The 22,798-nt window shown below is 32.4% G+C and overlaps 1 protein-coding gene across 1 annotated transcript; it reads left to right on the top strand.

The window, feature by feature from the left end:
- Positions 1–1,985: 1,985 nt before the first annotated feature.
- On the top strand, positions 1,986–22,226 carry IFT88 (Intraflagellar transport protein 88). Its single transcript, XM_051216041.1, has 14 exons — positions 1,986–2,153; positions 2,808–3,104; positions 4,663–4,927; positions 5,712–5,826; positions 5,866–6,097; positions 6,142–6,212; positions 7,885–8,071; positions 9,562–9,718; positions 13,268–13,532; positions 15,688–15,799; positions 16,880–16,995; positions 19,067–19,185; positions 20,148–20,351; positions 21,274–22,226. Exons 1-14 carry the CDS (start codon positions 2,019–2,021, stop codon positions 21,531–21,533), a joined length of 2,535 nt encoding a protein of 844 aa, XP_051066594.1. The 5' UTR covers positions 1,986–2,018; the 3' UTR covers positions 21,534–22,226.
- Positions 22,227–22,798: the final 572 nt, after the last annotated feature.

Genomic DNA, 22,798 nt, shown 5'->3' with positions numbered 1-22,798 from the left:
CTGATTTGCGTAAGATCACCTCCATATTGTGAAAAATCGTAGACTACCCGTGAGGAATTGAATTTGTAGTACAATTGCGATACAATTCATGTTAACGGTATAGTGTCGGGAATAGGAAAGGACAATTTGGTAGCATAGATGATGGAGCTCGAGCTGAAACGAAGCTATATGCTACCAGTGTTTTCCGCTTGAGGACTGGTAGGAGACGTATCGTACTAGTGTTCCCGCGATGTATGGTGACAGCTAAGTTAAGATGGTCGAATAGTGAATTTTTAGCTTAACTCCGTGTAGCTTATGCGTGTTTGTGAAAGATGAAATGAAATTGCAACAGCGAGAAAAACAAATGCGAGCCATCCACACATGAGCTCGAGGAAAATAAACGGAGTTGGATCCACAGACTAAGATAGTCAGTCTTCGTAATGCGGATAAGTCAGAGATTACTGAATCTGGTTACGTCCGAGGCAACCCTCATTTAATTGGACAGTATCCAGCGTCAGACAGCCCTTGTACGGAGGGAAAACTGCACCAAAACGTTGTGCTACAGAGCTGGATTGTAAAGACATATTGACAGCGACAGTGACAAGTGAACGAGCAAGCGTCCTACCTGTCCCGTAGATGTGTGTATTGAAATTTGTGTCTCTGTTCGTGTTATTTCGTGTTTTCTGTGTCTAACGTCCAGTCCTTGTGATCCACGACATAGCGTTCAGTTGATTAGTACGTGCTGATGAAGAAACGTTTACCTCTTGGAAAATTTGGGGAGAAATAACGTAGTTCATTCATTAGCGACGTCTCTAATAACCTTGAAAGCCTAAATATTATTATATCTATTTGTCTCTTAGTCATTACCCTTTTTCGAAAGTTGTATTATTTTTCAAGGATTAGTGAAGATACTCTTGCTGTGTAGAATGAAAGCTATTTTGGGATGTAGTTTAAACGATTAAATGGTGCATTTTCAAACTTTTTTCGTCTAACTCTATATTTGACTCACTTTTTGATATCCATTCAGCATGGTTTTATTGTTGTGAAAATACATTTGATTCCTGTTATAATTAGTTTTGGCTTGAGCCGCTTGTGTTAAGGTTAGACGAACCTTTTTCCTACTTCTACTATCCACATCAACAACTTCAAGTCCGAAGTCGATACCAACCTTCTGCATAGTCATGAGACCTCTTCTGCGATATTCTCACATCCCACAGTCCCCAATACGGTCCAAATAACCGAAATCTGACAAATACCAACCCAATTTTAAAATGCCTCAGGCAATAAATCCTGAAGATAATGACCAGTAGCACGTTTGTCAGGACCGTCAAACCTTATGGAATAACTGGTATATGATCATCTAAGCAACTAATTGCCACTTGTGAACATCTTTTCAACTCAACAGAACAACTACGAGAAGAGCCACTTTTGCGTCACTGATCTGAAACTGTGGTGGATAGATGGACCGCCATCCTCAAAAACAAGGGGGAATCGGATGCCAAATGTCTCAACTTTTCGAAAGTTTTAGATGTGGTAAGGCATAATGGTTCTATCGGTTGGCTGAACCATTAGGCATCATGTCATCATTGGCTGGCGACTTTAGGCCTTGAATAAATGATTAACGTTTTGAAGTCAGAAATAACTTTACGTTTTCTCAGGTTACATAATGCTCTAGAGGGCTCCTCTTTAGCACCCCTCATACACTTAACTTTGTTTACGTTTGATTTTATCAACACATTGAATTAACTTAAGTAAGAGACAGTGTTATTCATCTGCGACCGTTTGAATCCCATAAACTTCCGTATTTCACTCATAAAACATGAAATCATTTAGGAATCGATACCTTGACAGCACATACCCTTAGAGATTCTAGTTGAAACAATATGATTTTCACTCAAAAGTGAAATTCTATTACATGGAATTCGTTTGTCTTACTTTAGTTCATTGCAAAAGTTTGAATCTACATATTGGACACTGTACTTTTTTGTGTTTGTATTTACTACATTGATTTATATCCCTAGGCTACTGAATGAACAGAAATGATTACAGACAATGATGAGGATTTATATGAGGGTTTTGATAAACTCAACAGCAAGTTGGAAGTTGAAGAATTCGTGAATGACACTGGATTTCAGAACGTAATTAAAAATACCAGTTATGGTAGAAAACCACCGGTACATTTCTTTTTTTCATGATCATCAATGTTATAAACTCATAGCAACTGATGGTTGTGATCCGTAAATATCAGAAGATTGTTTACTCAGCTATCACCTTGCAACAGAATAGCATCTTAATTTCGAATCTTTAAGTGTAGATTCATACTTCACTTCGAGAATCGTAGCTCAAAATGTTCGGATATCATTTAGTCAAATAAATTTCTAAGGGCTTAAACATGTAAACCAATTTAAAAATCGTACAAGACAGAGCTATTACTGTAAAATGTGGCCATGAGACACAGTTTTGCTGTATTCAAGTGAGAAATTCGAAAAAGTTTCACCAGAATCATAATTTCAAATGCGTTTCCAAAACCCATCTAGAATTGGATTGAACCCCTTCGATACATGCTATAAATCAATCGTTTTCTAAGAACAACCGTTACGCGTGTTTCTAATGTAAATTTCTCCGGATACAGTTATGAGAAATTTTTAACTTGATTGACTCCCTAAGATATTATTAACTAACATGGTAATCTGTCTACAATTTGTTTATTCTAATAACACACTGACTTTTTGGTACTTAAAGGGAATGTATTGTATGTTCATATTACCCTTTGTGATTTACTTCAATAACCATATGAATATTTACCACACTTGTTTGTTTTATGCTAGGTGCTTGATCGAGGTTTAAATACATCAGTCGTTCGTGGATCGATAGGAAGAGTACCAACATCGGGCAACTTCAGATTGGTTACTGCTTCAGGACTTGCAGGTGGGGATTTCGGAAGACCAATGACATCTGTCAGAGCTGCTGGGTATTCATCTATGGGTCGGAGACTGAGTACGGGAAACCAAGGTTGGTTAGGTGGTCAAACTGTCCCAGCAACGGTTGATGTCAGTGCTGTTCCCCCACTCGAAAGTAAACCAGAAGACAGTTCTGAAGAACGTATCAAAAATATGGAAAAAAAAGTAGGTATATTGTTGATTGTATGTGAATGTTTCAGGCAGATACTGTAAACACTGAAACTTTTCCTAGTCATTTGCACACTCCAAACTGACAATTTACAAATCAGAAACCTATTCAAAAAAATAAAATATTATTCGAATTGTTTATTTACAAATCACTTTGAGTGGTAAATATAACTTTTGAAATAAATCAAAAGTAATATCTTTGGGTTTTGAAGATGAGCCATGTTCGTTGTTTCGAACGCTACATAAAATGTATAGGCTGAATGCAACGGGAGTAACTTTATCAAAATTTGAAACTCATTATCAGTTACAACATGATGTCAGATGCAGACATCCTCTCAAGGTTTTTCGCAGTCAATGGTATCAGTGACTGTGGGCGCTGAGTGATGTGGCTTAGGATCGGTCTCAATGGGCTTTGTGCATTAGCTCGCTTTTATTCTTCCGGTCTAAAGTTCCAGCATTATTTCATGCTTGCCTTTCTTACTGTCCTTTTAAGTCTAATCTCTTTCATTACCATTAGCGCTATATTTTTTAGATCTCTTTCTCCATATGAATTGTTAGTTTTGTCACGTTTTCCCGATATGATGTGGCGTCATGGACAATCGCACATCTTTACAGGGCCCTACCTTCATTATGACCTGCTAACTGACTAAAATTATGTTTAATTAAAGATGCATGCTATTTTAAAATATAATTCAGTCGTAAAATATCCAATTGAAGACCTTTTATCCGCCTTGTAAGAAAGAAGGATCGAGATCTTGTGTAACAATGAATGTTTTTAGAGACCTAAAGCTGCCATCTTTTTGTCTGCTACCATTTCAAGGTCCTTCACCTTGCCTGTGGGTAAGATGCCAGAAATATTCGAAGGCGAGTAAAACTCGTTGAGAGTATTTGAGCAAAGTTTAGACGGTGACTAGCACTATAGTCTATTACGCACAATTTTTATCATTAGGAACCCTTCAGCTGTATACATCTACACCCTAGTATTTGGTTTCTATACGAACAAAGGGTCTAGCTAATTCCAATATTTAGAGGGAAACAAGTTATTCATAGGCCACGGTAAGCCTACTTAAACAGAAGAGACCTATGTAAGCAAAACATTACATATTTACCTACTAACTTTGTACAAACGATGGCTATATTCTTAGGACATTCTTTGCTGTCGCAAATCATACGTATTTCGTCTTTACGTAAAGTCGTTTATTCAGCACGACCGTTGACAAGTTTTTGCCTATATCAGTGAAATGCTTCAACAATATATTGTTCACATGGTATTACACTTATGCTGAAGTATTCTATATATCCTATAATACGGTTGAAACTTCCTAATAAATAATGTATCCGCCATAGTAAATACATTAGTTACAAAGCAAAATATGAATTGAAGCCATTTCTGACTAAAAATATTCAAACAAGTCTGTGAAAATTCATTTCAAAAGTGTCTTAGAGTTAGATTGATCGTGACAGTCCGTTATGAGGAGTAAAAGCTCTCTACGTTGACCTTTTATTTCCCGATGGTTTGTAAAAATATGACTTTAGCCTTTTTTCCTTTTGCCAGGTTAATCACCTAATTGAAGAAAGTTGTGTTGCTGCATGTCAAGCAGAAATCACTTTAGCATTAGAAAAAGCTAAGGAAGCCAGTCGCAAAGAACGTGTACTTGCTAGACAACGAGAACAACTTGGTGTCGCAGATCAAATCAACTTAGACTTAACGTATTCAGTACTATTCAATTTAGCTAATCGTTATACAGCAAATGGAATGTATCAAGAAGCATTGAATACCTATCAAGCTATTGTTCGAAATAAAATGTTTGCCCATGCAGGTTTGAATTCTTTTGATCGTTGCGCTTTAAAGCCTACATATGCCATTGGCAAATTACCATCTCAAATTTTTGCTCACCATTAGATTTTTCTGCATCATAACAAAAACCTGTACTTAAGAGTGACTTAGTACTCTAATCAAAAGTCAATATTACTGTAATTTATCTTCACTGACAGCTATAATTTGTCATTAATGTTTCCTTGACATAACGAAACTCTTGTTTCGTGACATTTGAAAGCAAGGAACGTCTACTATTTTGAAATAAACTACTTATCTAATAAACCTCAAACTGTGACATGCCGCCTCATTTCCAGAAGTAGATTAATATCGATTCATGATAGTTTTATGCTAACAACTTCCTGTATCAAAACAAATTATAAAATATATGACATATTTATTTAGCAGTTCAACAATGTGAACTATCAAGTTAGGCAAAACTCACTTATTCAGCATCAGCTTATGATGGCTTAAGATTTTATATCACACTTATTCTGTATTTAGGTAAGTTAACTGAACAGGATCAGCTACTTTGAGTCTAAACAAAACATTTTGGTATCTTGAAATTACCAGATATTCTGGAATGACTATAAATTAGTTAACATCAGAGAAGAAAGTCATTTTGTATTACACCAAGATTTTTCACTGAACTAACGCTAAAAATCGTAAAATAGGAAAAAACGTTTTTCTAGTACTTGATAATACTAGTTTGGTCGTTTGATATGAATTCAAGATTAATGTTGTTTCAATCATCGCCCAATAATCAACTTAACTTGTCTATTTTTTAGGTCGACTCAAAGTAAATATGGGAAATATTTATTATATTCAAAAGAATTACTCAAAAGCTATTAAATTTTTTCGTATGGGTCTAGATCAGGTGCCTAATACACATAAATTAATGAGGTAGTTTCCACTTATTATTCAGATAACTGTTTACTTCAGAATAAAAATTATGCAGAATATTGGTATAAGCTTTGTTAAACTTGGTCAATTCAGTGAAGCCATCACAGCATTCGAGCATATTATGCAAGAGGAACCGGATACAAAAACTGGTTTTAATTTAATTGTTTGTTATTTTATCAAAGGAGATCGTAATAAAATGAAATATGCATTTCAGCAACTACTTCGAGTGGATCTACACTTGGATGACGAAGATCGATATTTACAACACAATGTAGGAATTTAATTTTCTTCCACCATTTTTCTTGATTATTTCAGGATGATAAGCAATATGATTTGATCTTGGAAGTGATTCAAAATGATGAACTGCGTCAATATGAAAAGAAAAAGTAAGTTGATAGCATACCCAGTCTTTGGTAAGTATATCGAACAATAAGAAGTACATTAATATAATCTTATAGACACTTCACGAAGACCTGTAGATTTACTTGTACAGCATTTTAGTATGATACGAATTCTTATTAAAAATGTTTCTTGATTTTTTTGGTTGTTCATATTGTGGTAACAACATAAGTACACTCAATGATTGTAGCTTGTTTACCTTCGATTACTGAGATCGTAAAAAATAGACATCCTGTTAGGCCTTTTTGTTTATGTATTTTATTCATCTTTTTTGTTTCTGAGTGCACACATTATTTTGATTGATTCTCTATCATTCAGATATCTTAATATGTGATGTATACTTCTAAACAATTTCTCCATGTCCATATTGTTATCGATTATCTTCATGCTAGTTCCTAATAACCACTGTTCTAACAAACAGAGAAGCAAACACTAAATAAAGAACTACATATTAAAACAAAGTAGTGGTAAAATAACTTATGAATCACTTGGTTATGTTGCGATGTAACTAAGGTACCCAATTAAGTATCACCGGATGAACAATATAGAATAGTGAGCTAGAAAACGAATAGGGCTTATCAAACCTGATCTTTATGTTGATCCGTGTATTTGTTTGACGTTAATTTAAAATACAAATATAGTAACATGTCGTATTGCAGGAAATCATTCGTATGCGGTTATTTTATGCGTTCAAACGTTTTTCCATATTTTTATCATTATTGTCATCACAATTTCCAATCATTTCTTGCTATTTTGTCAAGTCTAACTAACAGTGCGGATTTAAAACGTATTCCGAAATTTAAGTGATCCACATTTGTGACAGTAATTACATTGTTTCAATCTGTTTATTACCTTCTAAAACATAATAATTCAATCACTTCCGGTAGACGATAAACCATACTCAATATCTCAACTGTTGTTGAAACTCAATGTCAGCTCACATTATAAACCTTCACTCTTTTGATTCCTACCGTTAAATTCTAATTTTTATGGCGTAAAGATAAAATGGGTATAAACGATGCATATTTGTACAAGATATCATCGAATTTCTGCTACTAAGAGCTGAAGTTCACGACATCAATTAAAAGAATTGCTTCATGCAAACTGCGTTAGTTAACACTAATAACTAAAACCCAAGGCTAGTCTACATTACAAAACTACTACTGTAAGTGAATTGGTTTCACAAGCACCAAATCACTGTCTAAACAACATTAATAAAGTGTTTATTAATTAAACTAAAAGACAGTAGTGAAACATCTAGTTAACCAGCAGTCAATTTTAGTTTGGACATATGTGATTAAATTCATTATATTAATGTATGTGTACTCATATAATTTTGGATTTGAGGACCAGTTGAATTTAGTTTATTTATACACAGTTTTGTCAAAGAATTTTACATAAATTTATCCAGATATCTGTTTAAAAAGATACATCGATTGTTGTGAAGAATTCATCCTGCTTCACGATAGCTATACAAGTTCCTCTGAAACTGATAGGCGATTTTAGTTTACTTGAGTTCTAATAAAACTACAGATTGTTATTGGGGGGCTATTTTTCTACTAAATCTGAACTAATGAATGATTATTGAACGCTTATTAAATTTGATTTAAATTACCGCAAATTATTTCTTGACTCATTCCTGTTTGTTTCAAACAAAAGGAAAGTTCAAGCAGAAAATTTCATTAAATTGGCGGCCAAAATAATTTCCCCAGTAATTGAATCCAATTTTTCTATTGGGTATGATTGGTGTATTGACCAAGTGAAAATGTCCTCTTATCATGAAATTGCACATGATTTAGAAATTGATAAAGCTGTGATGTTTTTAAAACAAAAAGATTTCCATCAGGTGAGATTTAGATCTAAATATGTACTGAAAATGATGTTTATACACAGGTTTTTATTGTCATGATCAGTTGTTTCTTTGTCAAACAGGAATTATTGTAATTTTAATCTACACTTTACTGTCACTGTGACGTTTATTTTGATGAAAAGCTGTTCTTTATACTTGCTTTCGTAACATATTACGACGTAAGTCACATAAAACCATAGAAAATTACGAATAAGTGTTCCATATGCTCAAGTTACTAGTAAATAGTAGTTTTCGTCCATCTGATTAACATATTCGAACAAAATATGAATCATTTAAACATGAACCAGAAAGAGAAATGAAAAATAAGTTAAAATAAAAACTCCCTGAATCTTGATAAAGTATCTTTGCACTACTGTAATTGATTTTGTACTATGTCACATAGTATATCTAATTGTATATATGTGAAGTCACAACATAACATTTTCTGAGGAAATCATTGAACGTTGTATCGCTGTAAAACCTTAATGACACAATGATAGGTAATAAATCGTATAGAAATAGTTGATGAATACATGTGTCTTTGTTTGCGACAAATAAATTTTAGCTTTACACGAGCAATACGTCAAGTATTATTCCCATCACCTACTTTTTATGTTATTACTTACGCCTGTTAACCCTCGCCGATGAGCATAGGCCGACCACCAGCACTTTCCATTCTATGTTATATTATCTTCAAAATAATTGCATAACTATTCAAGAAGTAGGTCGGTAAAAAGATTTTTTGATATTTCTCAATACTATATTCTTAATTACTTATGAATATGTAATATGAATTAATAACTCTGTAAATGTAAGTGACCTTTTGACACAAAAATACCTTGTACTTCTTCTCATCTCTTGATCTTGACAATTTGGTAAATATTACAATTTAACTAAATTAAATTTACCGCCAAAATCACTGGAACACTATTTGATACTGGAAAGAAAAAGTTGTATACGTTTAGCATTTTATCACAATATTAAAATATTTATCTATATAAATCTTTCACTTTCAACTATCAACAAATTTTTCATGATTGTTAAGGTTAAATTTAATTTTTGAAGTTAGTTTTTTTGTAAGCAATGATAGATAGTGGCTAGCAGTGGAATCCAGGACGCGCGTTTCGTCAGAACTCATTGGCTGAGCGGATAATGCGATGGCGTTTGGAGCGAATGGTACTGCGTTCGAGTCCCGGAGTTAACATCAACTCAAGTGCAGGTACATCCAGCTGACGAGCCCCGAATAGGACGAAAACGCGTGTCCTGGATTCCACTGCTAGCCACTATCCATCATTGCTTACAAATAGCTTGTGAATTAAGGTAATATCGAGGCATACGCACAGTATGCACATATGCCAATAACAGACTGATCAACTGCAGTCTTAAACCTCAGTGGGAAGATACAAGCCAAACAATACCAAGGGAATTAGTTTTTTGTTTGAAATGATTCCAGTTAGGCTTTAAATTTATGTTTTCTTTTTTTAAAGGCAATTGTTACACTGAAGTCGTTTGAAAGAAAAGATACACGTGTCGCATGTACAGCTGCTACAAATTTATCATTTCTATACTTTCTTGAAGGTGATTTACTACAAGCTGAAAAGTATGCAGATCAAGCTTTATCTGTTGATCGATATAATCCTGCAGGTAAATGATTTACGATGTTGTTATATTTTCTTTTTATTTGACACTAATCGTTGTATCAAGTACAATATTATTTGATTGTAATGCATCTATCCAATACAACTGTTCTTCATCATTTACATTTACATTTATTTACAAAGCGGTTTGATACTATAAAATAATATTTTAACATTTACGCTCAAAATTTCATATCAATTCATCCATTCTAAAAAGCAAATATGTTTAGATTTTATCACAAAAAATTCAGATTATTTAACTAACATATTGAACTGTGTTGTTAGATCTATCGAAGCGTCTAGGTCACCCGATTGAGATACGTGCTAATCCAAAGTTCCAAAACAACGATTTGTCTACAATAGCGGTTCTTTATTGAATAATACACAAAATTTAGTCACAAACCTCAACTTGTGAGGTGTATGGGGCGTTTAAACACGTCCTTCAAGTATGAAATGAAAGGGCTCCCTGTAACAGTAACATAAAGAATAATTACAACATACGACAGTACAAAGGACAGCTGATAGCTGTGTCTAAATTTGATAACAGTTTATGAACAACCGAAACCCGAACCAAGAGCAAAACAATATGGAAACTGTTGCGCTTAAACAAATGCACGAAACTGTGGATAACCGCTACAGTGATTATAATCATAAGTACAATGATAAGTACAATAAACGTTATAAGTATATGTGAACATTTCAGAATATTACACTACAACTTGAGTTACAACATAAGCGTACAAATTGTTGGGAATACAACTGCTTACTGAATGTAAATAAGTAGTATGAAACAATATACACAAAGTGGAAAAGGAGAGGGTAGGAACAATGTAAGACAAACTTAACATCTGTAATTATGATTCGAAGTGATCTATTGCATGGAATAAGTAATTTTATATAACGTTACGTGACAATAGCCTATGAGGTTAACAAAAATGTTTTATTGCCATCAGTCAGTAAGTTTTTCTTCGAATGTTTGTGCATTACATCGTTATCTGTTACAGTCTACTTTTAAATTTATTTAATTTACATGTGATTAGACTGTGATAGTTCTAAGAAATAGCTAAAATTCACTGTAAAAAACTCACCATTTTATTTATCAATGATATTGAGTTGGGTATTTTGAGAATATGAAATTTTTATCAACCGCAATTGTTATATCTAGTGCTTTGATTGTTAATATACTGAGTACAACTCGAGCACTCAAACGTTAGAACCCTCCCAAGTCGCAAATGTGAAGACAAAACACAAGTGAAAGGAATGCTATTCCAAAAAGTATCACTTATTGAACAAAACTGTCAGGTATTTATAATTTTTATTAAAACCTAAATCATTAATATAGTCCTCTAATCCGAATACAGGGGGTTATTAGGGGTTGTCTAATAGAGAAGCTAAACGTAGGGATTCTGAAACATTCTCCTAAAAGACAATTGGACGGAATATCTTTGGCTCTTTCTGAGCTTCTTAGAGTTTCCTCGAGTTCACCAGTAAGCCGTCCTTACACCAATCCATCCCTAGTATTCTTGTAAAGCGACTCAACTCAAAATGAACTAAAAGAATTATCACATTAAAATTATCAAATACTTTATAAATGGAAAATGGAGAAAATTAAGAGAATTTTACAGCAAATATAACTTATCATTTCATATCATGGAGATTTGGGGTGATCTTGAAAAATATAATGAAAGAAACTAGTTTAACAACCACAGTTATAATTCGAAAAATAATACACTAAACGCATAATACTACTGTTGCATAAATAAACTGATTGGGCGTTAAAATTTTCATTGAGCGTAGCTCTATGTCTAATAAGCCAATGATAGTATATTTACCGTTGTTTTAAAACACATACAAACGAAAATAAATCAAAGTCCATGACTTTGATACTTATCTACTGTAGTACACAAACAGTTATCAATCCATCATGGTCAAAATGCCAAATACTTGATATATTAATAACACAACAATAACAACAACAAAAAGGTTATCATTTACTGGAAATCTTAGTCATTACGAAGCTTCTTTTAAAAAATTTAGATCCCATACTAATATACATATTGTAAATAACAGATAATTCGCTAAGCTGTCATCTTTGACAAAGTTGTCATTCATTTATACAAGGATAATTTTTTATATCATCTTGTTAGTTCGTCATCAAAAAAGCATTTATTAAAATCCCTCTTAAATTTATTTGTCTTAAATTGTAAGAAACATATGCTCATGTTTCATTGATTTGAGAGATAACTGAAATAAAAGGATATAGACTGTAGTGTCCATTACTATGTTAAGCCCATATAACTTATTCTAGATTCTGGACAAGCCAATCCATCCATTCTTCTTGAATCACGTTTTGATCTTGTTAATTATTTACTTATCAACCCTGACTGGTCTTATATGAACATGTATGTACACTTCTTATCCCGTTCATCACACGCCAGGAGCTTAACCAACTAGACCATTGAGCCGAGACTGATAAGTCCTGGGTTCGAAGCCCGCGAGGCGAGGACGTGGATGCGCTTTGCTGATGAGTCTCACAATAGGACAAAACAGCCTTCCAGTGCTTCCAGGTTTTCATGGTGGTCTAGCTTCAATTGACTCATGATCTCAACTGTTGAAATTACTACAATCTCCACAAAACCCCTTCTGACTACTGATACAGTTTAGGTAGTCATATTCTTTGAGTAAAAAAATGTAATTCACAAATACCGATTAAACGGACAAAAAAATAAAACTAAAAATAAGATGCACAACAGATTAGGGAGTTCATTTTTCACAAAACCTTAATTTAAAATCTTACATAATTTCAAATCAAATAATCGAGTATTCGAATAAAGAAGAAACAAATATCATAGCAGAATTAAATGAATTCATTTATCCCGTGGATTCCCCTCAGCTGCTTATAAACTAAAACCATAATATTGATCATTAAAATGAAACAGATGTATGTACTTCGCATCAGCAATATCTAGAATAGACAGTTTAAATGTAGTATTAAGAGAACATAATACAGAAGAATTAAAATTGGTCAAACATTCGATTACTTATAAGTCAAATATATGAATGTTATAGAGGAGTATGTGAACAAAAATGTTTCCTTCTCGAAACAGACAATAGATTGTGTAATATAGACTGACTGAGTAAAGCTCAGTAGTAAGGACTAAGAGACTAGAATTTCGATTAAAATTTGTGGAAAAATAAAAATAAAGTCTTACGTAATTATCTCACAAAAATAAGGTCAGCGGGGAAATCAAGGTTTATATTACACAATCTATTGTCTGCTTCGAGAAGGAAACATTTTTGTTCCCATAATCGTTCATATACCATATGAAATACCAATTGCCTCCAAGATTTCAAGTACCGCTGCCGACGATTGCTAACTGAAATATAATCCAGGTTCAAGGTTTGCTGCCGACTATATCCAACTACCTAACATATTCAACATAAATACCTCCGCTTGATGCACCGCGGTTAATAAAAAAAAGCATTACCAGTTTTCAATATTAACTTTATAACATTATGTATTTTCTATTACCTGACACTTTTTTTAATAATTTAGCGCTTGTTAACAAAGGCAACGTTTTCTATAAACAACAACAATATGAGAAAGCTCGAGATTGTTACTTGGAAGCATTGCAAGATGATACACAATGTGTAGAAGCTTTATATAATCTTGGTTTAGTATGTAAACAATTAGAAAGATATGAAGAAGCTCTTGAAGCCTTTTTCAAACTACATTCTGTTCTAAGAAATAGTGCACCAGTAGTTTATCAGTTAATGGACATCTATGAGAAATTGGGAGATCCTACGCAAGCACAGGAATGGTAGATATAAAAACATTTTTATTTTGTATGTTAATTTAAATCCTAAAAATCACTTATGGAACACTTTATATGTCACTGACCATATTCATGCGGTCTGAATGAAATAACTAAATAATTATTTAATGCCTTTTTTTCGTCAACACTACCTAGAAACTGGTTTAACTATAGTTTCAAGGACACCAGTTATAGTTCCTTATCCAAAAGACATATTAAAAAATTAGCTTCCGTGTATTAAGTATTATCAAGTAGTTTCATTAAAGGTTTAAATTACAGTTGAATTCTATATTACGTTATATTTACATGAAAAGTTCCGCAGCTTTATATATGATAACAATGTATTAAGTCATACGTCCACCTTAAGTGATCATATATATACAAGGAATAGAATTTATACCGTTCGCCCAATAGTGTCACAAATGTTAGTTAGTCGAATATAACTCATATGTTTTACTGATGATAATGATAGTCCACCTCCATATCGAAAAGCAATTAACAGAATTTTATTACCACCGTAGCTTAAACAGTGACAAGATTTACTTACGCCTGTTACTCCCAATGGAGCATAGACCGCCGAACAGCATTCTCCAACTAACTTCGTCCTAAGTCTTCCTTTCTAGTTCTATCTAATTGTTGTTCATTCTTTTTATGTCTATCTCCATTGCTCAGAGTAATGTATAGGAGGATTTAGTGAAAAAATTTACTTCTCAGTAATTAATTAATGTAAAATGAGATGAATAAAATCTTCTTCAATTAATTAAATTAGCATATAACAGAATGTAGTTTAGAACAAGTTTGTTAACAAGTGGTTAGAACCAACATTTTTTTAAAGCCTCATTAATGCATTCGTTATAATTCAGTTAAGAATATCAATAATCAGTAATCGAAATAGTGTTTTAACTATTTTTGAGTGTCCCCTAACTACACTAGAATAGATTTTCTTAAACAAGGATCATAAATTTCTTTTTAGAATTAGTGTATCTTAATAGGACATACTGATTATTTATGATTATTCGCAAACTTCTCTAATTATGCTTATTGATTAATCCGTGTTTAGTAAACAAACTTATTTTATAAACTATAATTAATAATGATGAGAAGTGTTACTAATCTCATCTTCTAAATATATACAGATTCACAGTATAAATGATAATAAGTAATATATTTAGTATATAAAGCATTTCTTCACTTTAATTTAATGACGACAGTGATTAAAAAAATTGAATGGACTTCCAACCTGTAATATTAAAAAATAACATGAGTCTAGATTTACCCTGGTAATGAAACTAAACTAGAATAGTAAATAAATAAAACAATAATTTTTAGTAAAAACCAAATTACTACAATGAACTGTTAGTTGTAAACTTAATATACAAATTGATTTCCATTTCAATGAGGTCAACGAGACAATCAGAACATTTATCAGTATAGTTTTCTATGGAAATTGTATAGTTTTATGGTTTAAATCTCAAACAGATCTTAGCTAAACCACCACTGAAAACCAGGAAGTACTGGATAGTTGTTTTATTCCAGTTTGGGACTTTCCAACAGTGCGCATTAACGACTGGGAAAATGGGGATCTAACTTAGAAACTCCCTTATCGCGAGAACGTTTAACCTGCAGACCAGTGGACTAGGATTCAATAGTCTACAAGTCTAACTTCAATCAATATACGGCATTGTGTGATCATCCACCTTTATCTTTCGTAAGTACCTTCCTCACACACAACACAAGTTAGCTCCACTGGTTATCCCTTCTCAACAGAACTTCAGTAAGTTGCATTTCTTAACCAGTCACTGCTAAATATGTGATTGTTATGAGTATGGAGTTCACTTCCATGTAGCGGGATTGAAAATGAGCAGTACTCAGAAGTCCCATACTAGGGCGAAACCAATATCCAGCTCTTTAAGATTTTTAGTGATGGTTTAACCAAAATCCCTTCATGATGTAATTTATGGAAATTAGAATAAATGTTTAACAATTTGTGCATTCGAGTATAATTGATTTATAAAATCAAACATAGCTTTAAGAAATATAATCTGGTTTAATGTTGTTTTAGGGAGATATTTGCTTTGAAAGAGAAAATATCATGTAAGATTCATATGTTGATACTTTATTGACCATAAACAAATCAATATTTTATTCACAATGATTTTAGGGCAATGCAGTTACATGGTATGGTTCCAACTGATCCTTTTCTTCTACAAAGATTAGGTGATAGCTATGAACAGGAAGGTGATAAATCTCAAGCATTTTCTTATTATTATGATGTAAGTCAGTTGGTAAAAACTAGTGAAATTATATCAGTGTAGCTATGTTCTTTTGTAAATATAAAGACTTTTACATGATCTTTGTCAAACATTATAACATGGAGTAATTTCCTATTTTCATGTTCTTTTCGTTTGATTAGTTTTTATTGAAAATGTAATGAGCACTTTGAAAGTTATTATCTTACAATGTGTTAGGTGGTAACAATTAGCCATACATATCTCTGTTGTTAATTAACATGTTCTTTTTGAATAGATCTTGAGTTTGAGGTTTAAATCTCGTGAAACTCATACGATATATATTATGGTTAATAATTTAATATTAAACACAGTGAGCTCAAATTTTATGCTACTTAGTTTGCATGCATTTTGATGGCATGGCTACTTCTGTTTTTATTATTTCGTACATAGTTTAATTTACACTAGTTAACTATTTGTAGATTTATGTAAATATAGTGTATGCACTTATGCTAAAGATTTTTAAATCATATTTACTGCAATGCAAGTAAAACCCTTTAATGAATGTTAGTCCATTAGCTTTCATAAACATAACAACAGTAATATTATTGATAATTTAGTAGATAGAAGGACCTGTTTCTAAAAATTTGTGAACTATGAACTCCATGTCACATGCATATACACAAATAAAATAAACAAATAAATTCAAAGGACAAATGTCGTTTGTTTGTTAATAAACATTTCTGCACTATGAGATCATATTCACAGTAAAAGAAAAATGACACTTTAGAAACTAAATGGTATGCTAAGTGTTAGTGAAAGACAGCTTCTAATAGTATATGACAACGATATGAATTATATCCATTATATCCATTTTCAATTGTCTGAAGATGACCAGGTGACAAAGATCGGAATGTATGAACTCAAGTGATTGACTGATGTAGTACCCAAAGCCTCTTATTCTTAAAATAACAAAACATCTTAGATAATTTTATTGATATTTCAATGTTGTATTATTTAGTATTGAATTAAGAATTTAAGATTTATGTTATCTGCTTATAAATCTACATCGTGCTTTAATTCCAATAATCTAAACAATAAAAATTTGATTAAATTTAATTCCAGTCATTTAAATATTATCCATGTAATTTCGACGTAATTGAATGGTTGGGAGCATACTATATTGAATCACAGTTCTGTGAAAAAGCTGTGGCTTATTTTGAACGCGCTAGTTTAATGCAGTAAGCAAGACTGCTATTGTTTATATCTTTTGTTTTGTTTTTTGAACAAAAATAAATAATAATTTCATTATATGAACCTTTTAAAACTTAAAACACTTTGTTTCACCAGGAAATCATCGAGAAAAATCGTTAAACATTCAGTGAAAAAAAAACTAATACTACTACAGTAAGTACCAAACTGCAGTTATCAGCGATATTCAGTTGAACCTACATTACGAATATTACACACCATTTTTAAAACAATTTGACCCTAACTGAAGAAGATTGAGAATTATTACTTTCACATTGTGAAAAACTGCTTATATCGAATAGTCTTGAGTGATCGAAGTAAACTGAAGAAATTTTCTAAGAGAAATTATGGACCAGTCGACAGCACGTGAGAAAATTTACAAACTTAAAACGTCAGTAATACCATACCCTGAATGTTTAGATTAATTTTCTAAGAGAAACGAAGTTTCTACCTAGGCTACTTAACAAGTAATAGTAATCATATTACTTAAATAAAATACTGAGCTGTTTAATACAATAACTAGACTGTTTATCGGTTCCATTTACTTTTCAACAGCGTTCAAAACCAAAATGTATCATCGATTGCCTTACGTTAATTGACTGAATTAAGATATAACATACAAGCAGTTAACTTTTTTATTCAAATGTCTATATTGTAAGTATTTCATTAGAAATAAACAACGAAATTAGCCTCAGTATCTGTAAAGACAGAGTATTTTTATACTGTTGCATGTTTTGAAATAAGCTGATTGGTTTCCAAGCTCCCGTTATCTTTCTAGACAAAAACATCGGTACCTACTTCCGTGGAGATAAACACTAAACTATCCACTGTCGATATAGCTAGCTGTGTTTGATTATCACCGCTTGTTTTATTATTTTCATCTATCTATGAATCTCCGTTGGCTAACCTGTCCGGTTGACCTCTGATTAAGTGAATTCAAGACACTGTGTCTTTTGATTGAAGTTTTATCTGAATACAGTGTTGATAGAAATTCTGTTAGTTTTCAATAGCAGAATATTATAACAGAAGATACATAAGTAATGAAGAAGTTCAAAAATTAACACCTAATGACATGTAAGTTTGAATAACAACAGTTAAAATCTTTATCTCTTTGAACTTTAAAAGGTTTTCGAAACATTTAACGACATATAGTACAGTTGATTTGAATAGATACAGAGACTGTAGCCAGGCTTCAATAAAATACGTTTTACAGATAGGCTGACACCAAATAGACTTTATTTTGAGATAATGTATTATGAGGAAACGACTGCAAACTTTTTCATACGGCGAAAATGTAACACATGACTGAAGAGTAAAATGTTTCAACTTCATTGGATATTTGCGATCTTGTATTGTCTTAATTAATCAATGATTGGTCATTTCTAATATTTTTAGTTTTCTTGGAATGTTCAAGTATAAGACGTCAGGGAATCAAATGAGATCTTATTTGGTTCAAATTTAAATTACTAACAAAAGAGCTCAACGAACTTAATACTCAATCTTGAAAAAGTCTTTATAAACTTTTACTTCAAACATAATGAAGTAAGAACTTGTAATGTTTGGCATACCGATGAATAACTTAATTAAGAGCTAAGGAAAATTCACAAATTTAATTCCTGATAGTTTTAAAACTGAGGTAGAAGGTTCACTTACATAGCGTTTACAACTCATATCATCAAATTATTGCAGTGTTAAAAGACTGACGTCCTCTCGAAACTATTTATTGAAATCAACATTGGAACTTGGGTCGAATTAAATTGATTATTGTAGATGCATCTAATGCATTTACAGCTGATTGTTTTAACACGATATACTATTCTTTTTTTAATCAAATAGGGTTAATTTGGAAAATGTACTAAATAGGTTTCTTAATGTTCAATGCCTGTTTCAGTAAGATCAACTTGTAGTGATAAAATGTTGAAATCTTCCTAGAATCCCTCATCAATTATTTTTGTCATAACTATTGTATAGTTTTTGGAAATCTAGTAGTTTAAGAAACTTATCTGTTTTGTCGTATTTATGTTTACATAATCGAAGTATTTACTTGTTTTTATACTGTAGACCGAATCAAATCAAATGGCAGTTGATGATTGCTTCATGTCATCGACGAAGTGGTAATTACCAACAAGCTTTAGAAACATACCGTATTATCCACCGACGATTTCCAGAGAATATTGAGTGTAAGAATGATCTCATGTCATATAAGTATCCTACCAATGTGTTTAGATGCGTTCTCAAAAACAATAATTAATATTTTGTCAATGCAGTGTGTAAAGTTAAATGTAGCAGAATTGATCGATGAAAGCGAGTGTATATTAATTTCTCTTCATAACAATTTCACCCGTGTTCATCGATTAAAATAATAAGCCTTGAAGTTTTCCTATTTCCATCAGCTTAAAACCTCCAGTTTAAGTAAAAAGTAAAGTTGAATTTTATATTCAACCATCTGTTGTTCATTCACTTCAACCTAAAACAAGAAATGTGTTCATCAGTTAACCTACTACTCAATTTCTAATTAGGAGTTATCAAGAAAATCTTTTTCTTTACTAACTTAAAAACATCATATCGTTCTTCTGAAAAATTTGACTTTTTTATCTTAATATTGTGGATGTAAAATGTACTTTGTAAAAAAGTTTATACATCATGTAAATAGTTGGTTGAATGAGATAAAGTTTACAGACCAGAAATTAGGAAATGTTCAGTCTTCGGTTAAAATTACTGCTAAATATATAGATGAGTAAAAACAACTATGGTAATTATATTACACTGATCATAAGATTGAAACATTATTTAAATCTTGTTCAAGATCTTGTAAACTATTTAGGGTATACAAGAACAACAACGACACGAATAACTGAATATAGGTTTGGTCATTGTATTTGTTAATATACACTACATAAACAGAAATATAATTTATAAATTGGATAATCACTTCACAGACAAAAATGTAACGCGCATAAAATTTACTCATAAGAAAATATGATATTCTTAATCATCTAATTTACAACAACGTTTATCTAAAACTATCATGACTCTAAGAGTAACCACTGTGATCAAAATCTAATCATTTATATCTAAATGATCAAACTTTACACCTAATCAAACTTAATTAAAACTTCTATTTTGCTTGGTTTTTCGGTAGGTCTTCAATTTCTTGTACGATTAAGTTCTGATATGGATTTACCTGAAGCTCAAGATTATATAGCCAAATTGAAACGTGCTGAAAAATTGAAACAGGCTAGAGAACAACGTCGACTGTCATCAAGTAACCGCCGAAGCTTTGGTCTAACAAATACATCCAGAACAACAGGTAGTCGTGAAAATTCAGCCAGTGTTAGCAGTGGAGGTAAATAGAATAAGAAATTAATGTGGAGTTGTGGAGATTGTTGGGTTTTATTAAAGTCATGAACCAAACAAAGTCAGATAACCAGTGAAAACCAGAAAGTACTAGAATGGCTAGATCGGTTCGTGATTTCAATGAAACTAAACAATCCGCACAACCTCACAGTGACAATTATTATGTGTTCACTTGTGACCAACTTCAACAGGAAATGTTCGAAGTTCTAGTGAGAAGTTGTGACCATTGGAGCTCATCTGTACCGGGTGTGAAGGTACCTACTGAAGACAACAAAAAATAGTCACGCAAAATCGTGGATTTATTGGAGTTAGATTAGTGAACCATTGTTCGCCGGCTCAGTGGTCTAGAGGTAAGGGGTTCGCGCGTGTGACCGAAGGTCCTGATTTCGATTCACCGTGGTGTGCTCGTGGATCCAAACGGCGGAGCCACATGCTAGAACGAAACGGCTATCCATTCATTTCATGTTTTCACTGGTTATCTGACTTGGATAGGCTCATGGTTTCAATGAAAGGATAAAAACTCTCCAAGAAATAATGACTGGTTTCTATTGTTGAAATTTTTCTTATCATTATTCTCGCAATCTGCAGATGACATCTACTATGTGACAGATATTCTGTGAAAAATGATATAAAACCCGATATACGAAACATTATTTCAACCATTACCACTCTAATCTGTTCGACTAAATATTTTAGAAATAACAATTAATAGTAATTCATATAGAACCGTAGTTAAGTAAATAATGACAGATTACTTTGAATGTGATATAGCATAATATGTGACAAATAAAAATGAGGCTACTGATTCAAACTAAGTAGTTTCATTTCATAGGGGAGATGAAACTTTCGATAAAGTTAGCTTTGATATTTCAATCTATATGATCATTGTTAAAATTTTATATTTTTTGTAGGTGAAAGTCGTGAAAGCAGTGCAAATTACGACAATCATTACAATGTCCAATCAAAACATGCACATTCCAAAAATAATTCTTTTCGTCAAACTGAAGTCCGTAAAGAAACATCTCTTAGTAGGGATATAGACAATGAATATATTAAATATAACGATCCACTGGGACCAAGTGTCGAAAGACCGAGAACAGCAGCACGTACTCGACCAATTCAAGATGATTTTGCAGACGAAGAAGTTGATGAAAACCTGTTACCAGATTAATTGTTAATTTTTTTAAGAAACCAGATAAAAGTCATAAATAGTTTCAATATTATAGTTTACTCTCTCACTATCAAGTGATTTTGTATAGCTTCTTCTGTAATAAAACACTTCTCAATACACTGTAATCAGTGGATATTCATCTAAATGATAAGTCAAACCAATCTTACATCATAACTCGTGTTTCTCATACATTACATAAAATATTTATGTATTTGTAAGCATACAAAATCACAATGAATGGCTGAAAGGCTTACAAATTCATTTGACGCAACTTTTCTGTCATTATCATTTTTGTTTTAGTTATCGCGTGTAAATTTCTTATCAGTATTGAAACAAGCGAGCACAGAAGCATTGAAAGTATATAGACGGCATTCGAAAAAGATGCTTGTTAACTTTCTTACTGGTGGCCTGTTCACAGGATGCATTCGTGTAAGAAACATGAAAATCCTATCAAATTAAATGTAGTAATTAATCTTTCTGAAGCACTAATGGTTTGTGATAAGTCTTGCCAACTGAACGCTATATTCTGTTCCTGAGCTATTCTCGTAACACCCAAGCTAGAACTACACAGCGACCTGAACATGAGAGGAAAGGCATAAAATACGCGACAGCACTTTACTCCAAAGTTCCGTTTTAGTACAGAAAATATAGGGTTTTTGTAGTATTTTAGATGTCCTTGGGTTTCCCGAAAATTCTGGAATGCTACTAAATATAGTAGCAGTACAGTAATCAGCCAACCAGAAGCACTACATGTGACTTTCCACTTTCTAGATGTTTCTGGCTAAACTCTAACACTGATTGGATAAAATGCATCTTAGTGTTTTCCTGACCCTTTCTTGTCTTTTGCGGGTTTTCTGGACCACCCCAACAGTTTGAAACAATTATCTTAGACGGATATAACAATAAAATTTAAGCTGCTTCAAGATATACCGGTTTTACCGATGAATGCAGTGTAGTAGCGAGTTGAAGTGGTGTTCATCTACTATGTCCTACGTGATGGTTCATCAGACAGTCAGAATGAGATAATATAGATAGTAATTTTTCTAAATGAATATGCTTCTGATTAACCAAAACATCTTGGATAACTACATTGCATCATACACTAGGAACTTATTTATTACCTAACTAAGCTTAATTGTTTCATGGATCCCAATCCAACGACGTTTAAATAGAGTAACAAGAACTATAAATTACAAGTGAATCTATATATAAAACCCCTGTAAATTATGTTATTAACCGAATATGTCAAGGGTCAAACAGTTACT

The sequence above is a fragment of the Schistosoma haematobium genome, chromosome 4, assembly GCF_000699445.3.
Source record: "Schistosoma haematobium chromosome 4, whole genome shotgun sequence".
Taxonomy (NCBI): Eukaryota; Metazoa; Platyhelminthes; class Trematoda; order Strigeidida; family Schistosomatidae; genus Schistosoma; species Schistosoma haematobium.
This window is presented reverse-complemented; position numbering and strand designations above follow the sequence as displayed.

What these genes read in the sequence shown, in the direction of transcription:
- IFT88 (XM_051216041.1), top strand. Translation starts at nt 2,019, where the DNA reads ATGATTACAGACAATGATGAGGATTTATATGAGGGTTTTGATAAACTC. An exon ending in ATCGATATTTACAACACAAT is followed by an intron (nt 6,098 to 6,141) that starts GTAGGAATTTAA and finishes TGATTATTTCAG; the next exon opens with GATGATAAGCAATATGATTT. An exon ending in AACAAAAAGATTTCCATCAG is followed by an intron (nt 8,072 to 9,561) that starts GTGAGATTTAGA and finishes CTTTTTTTAAAG; the next exon opens with GCAATTGTTACACTGAAGTC.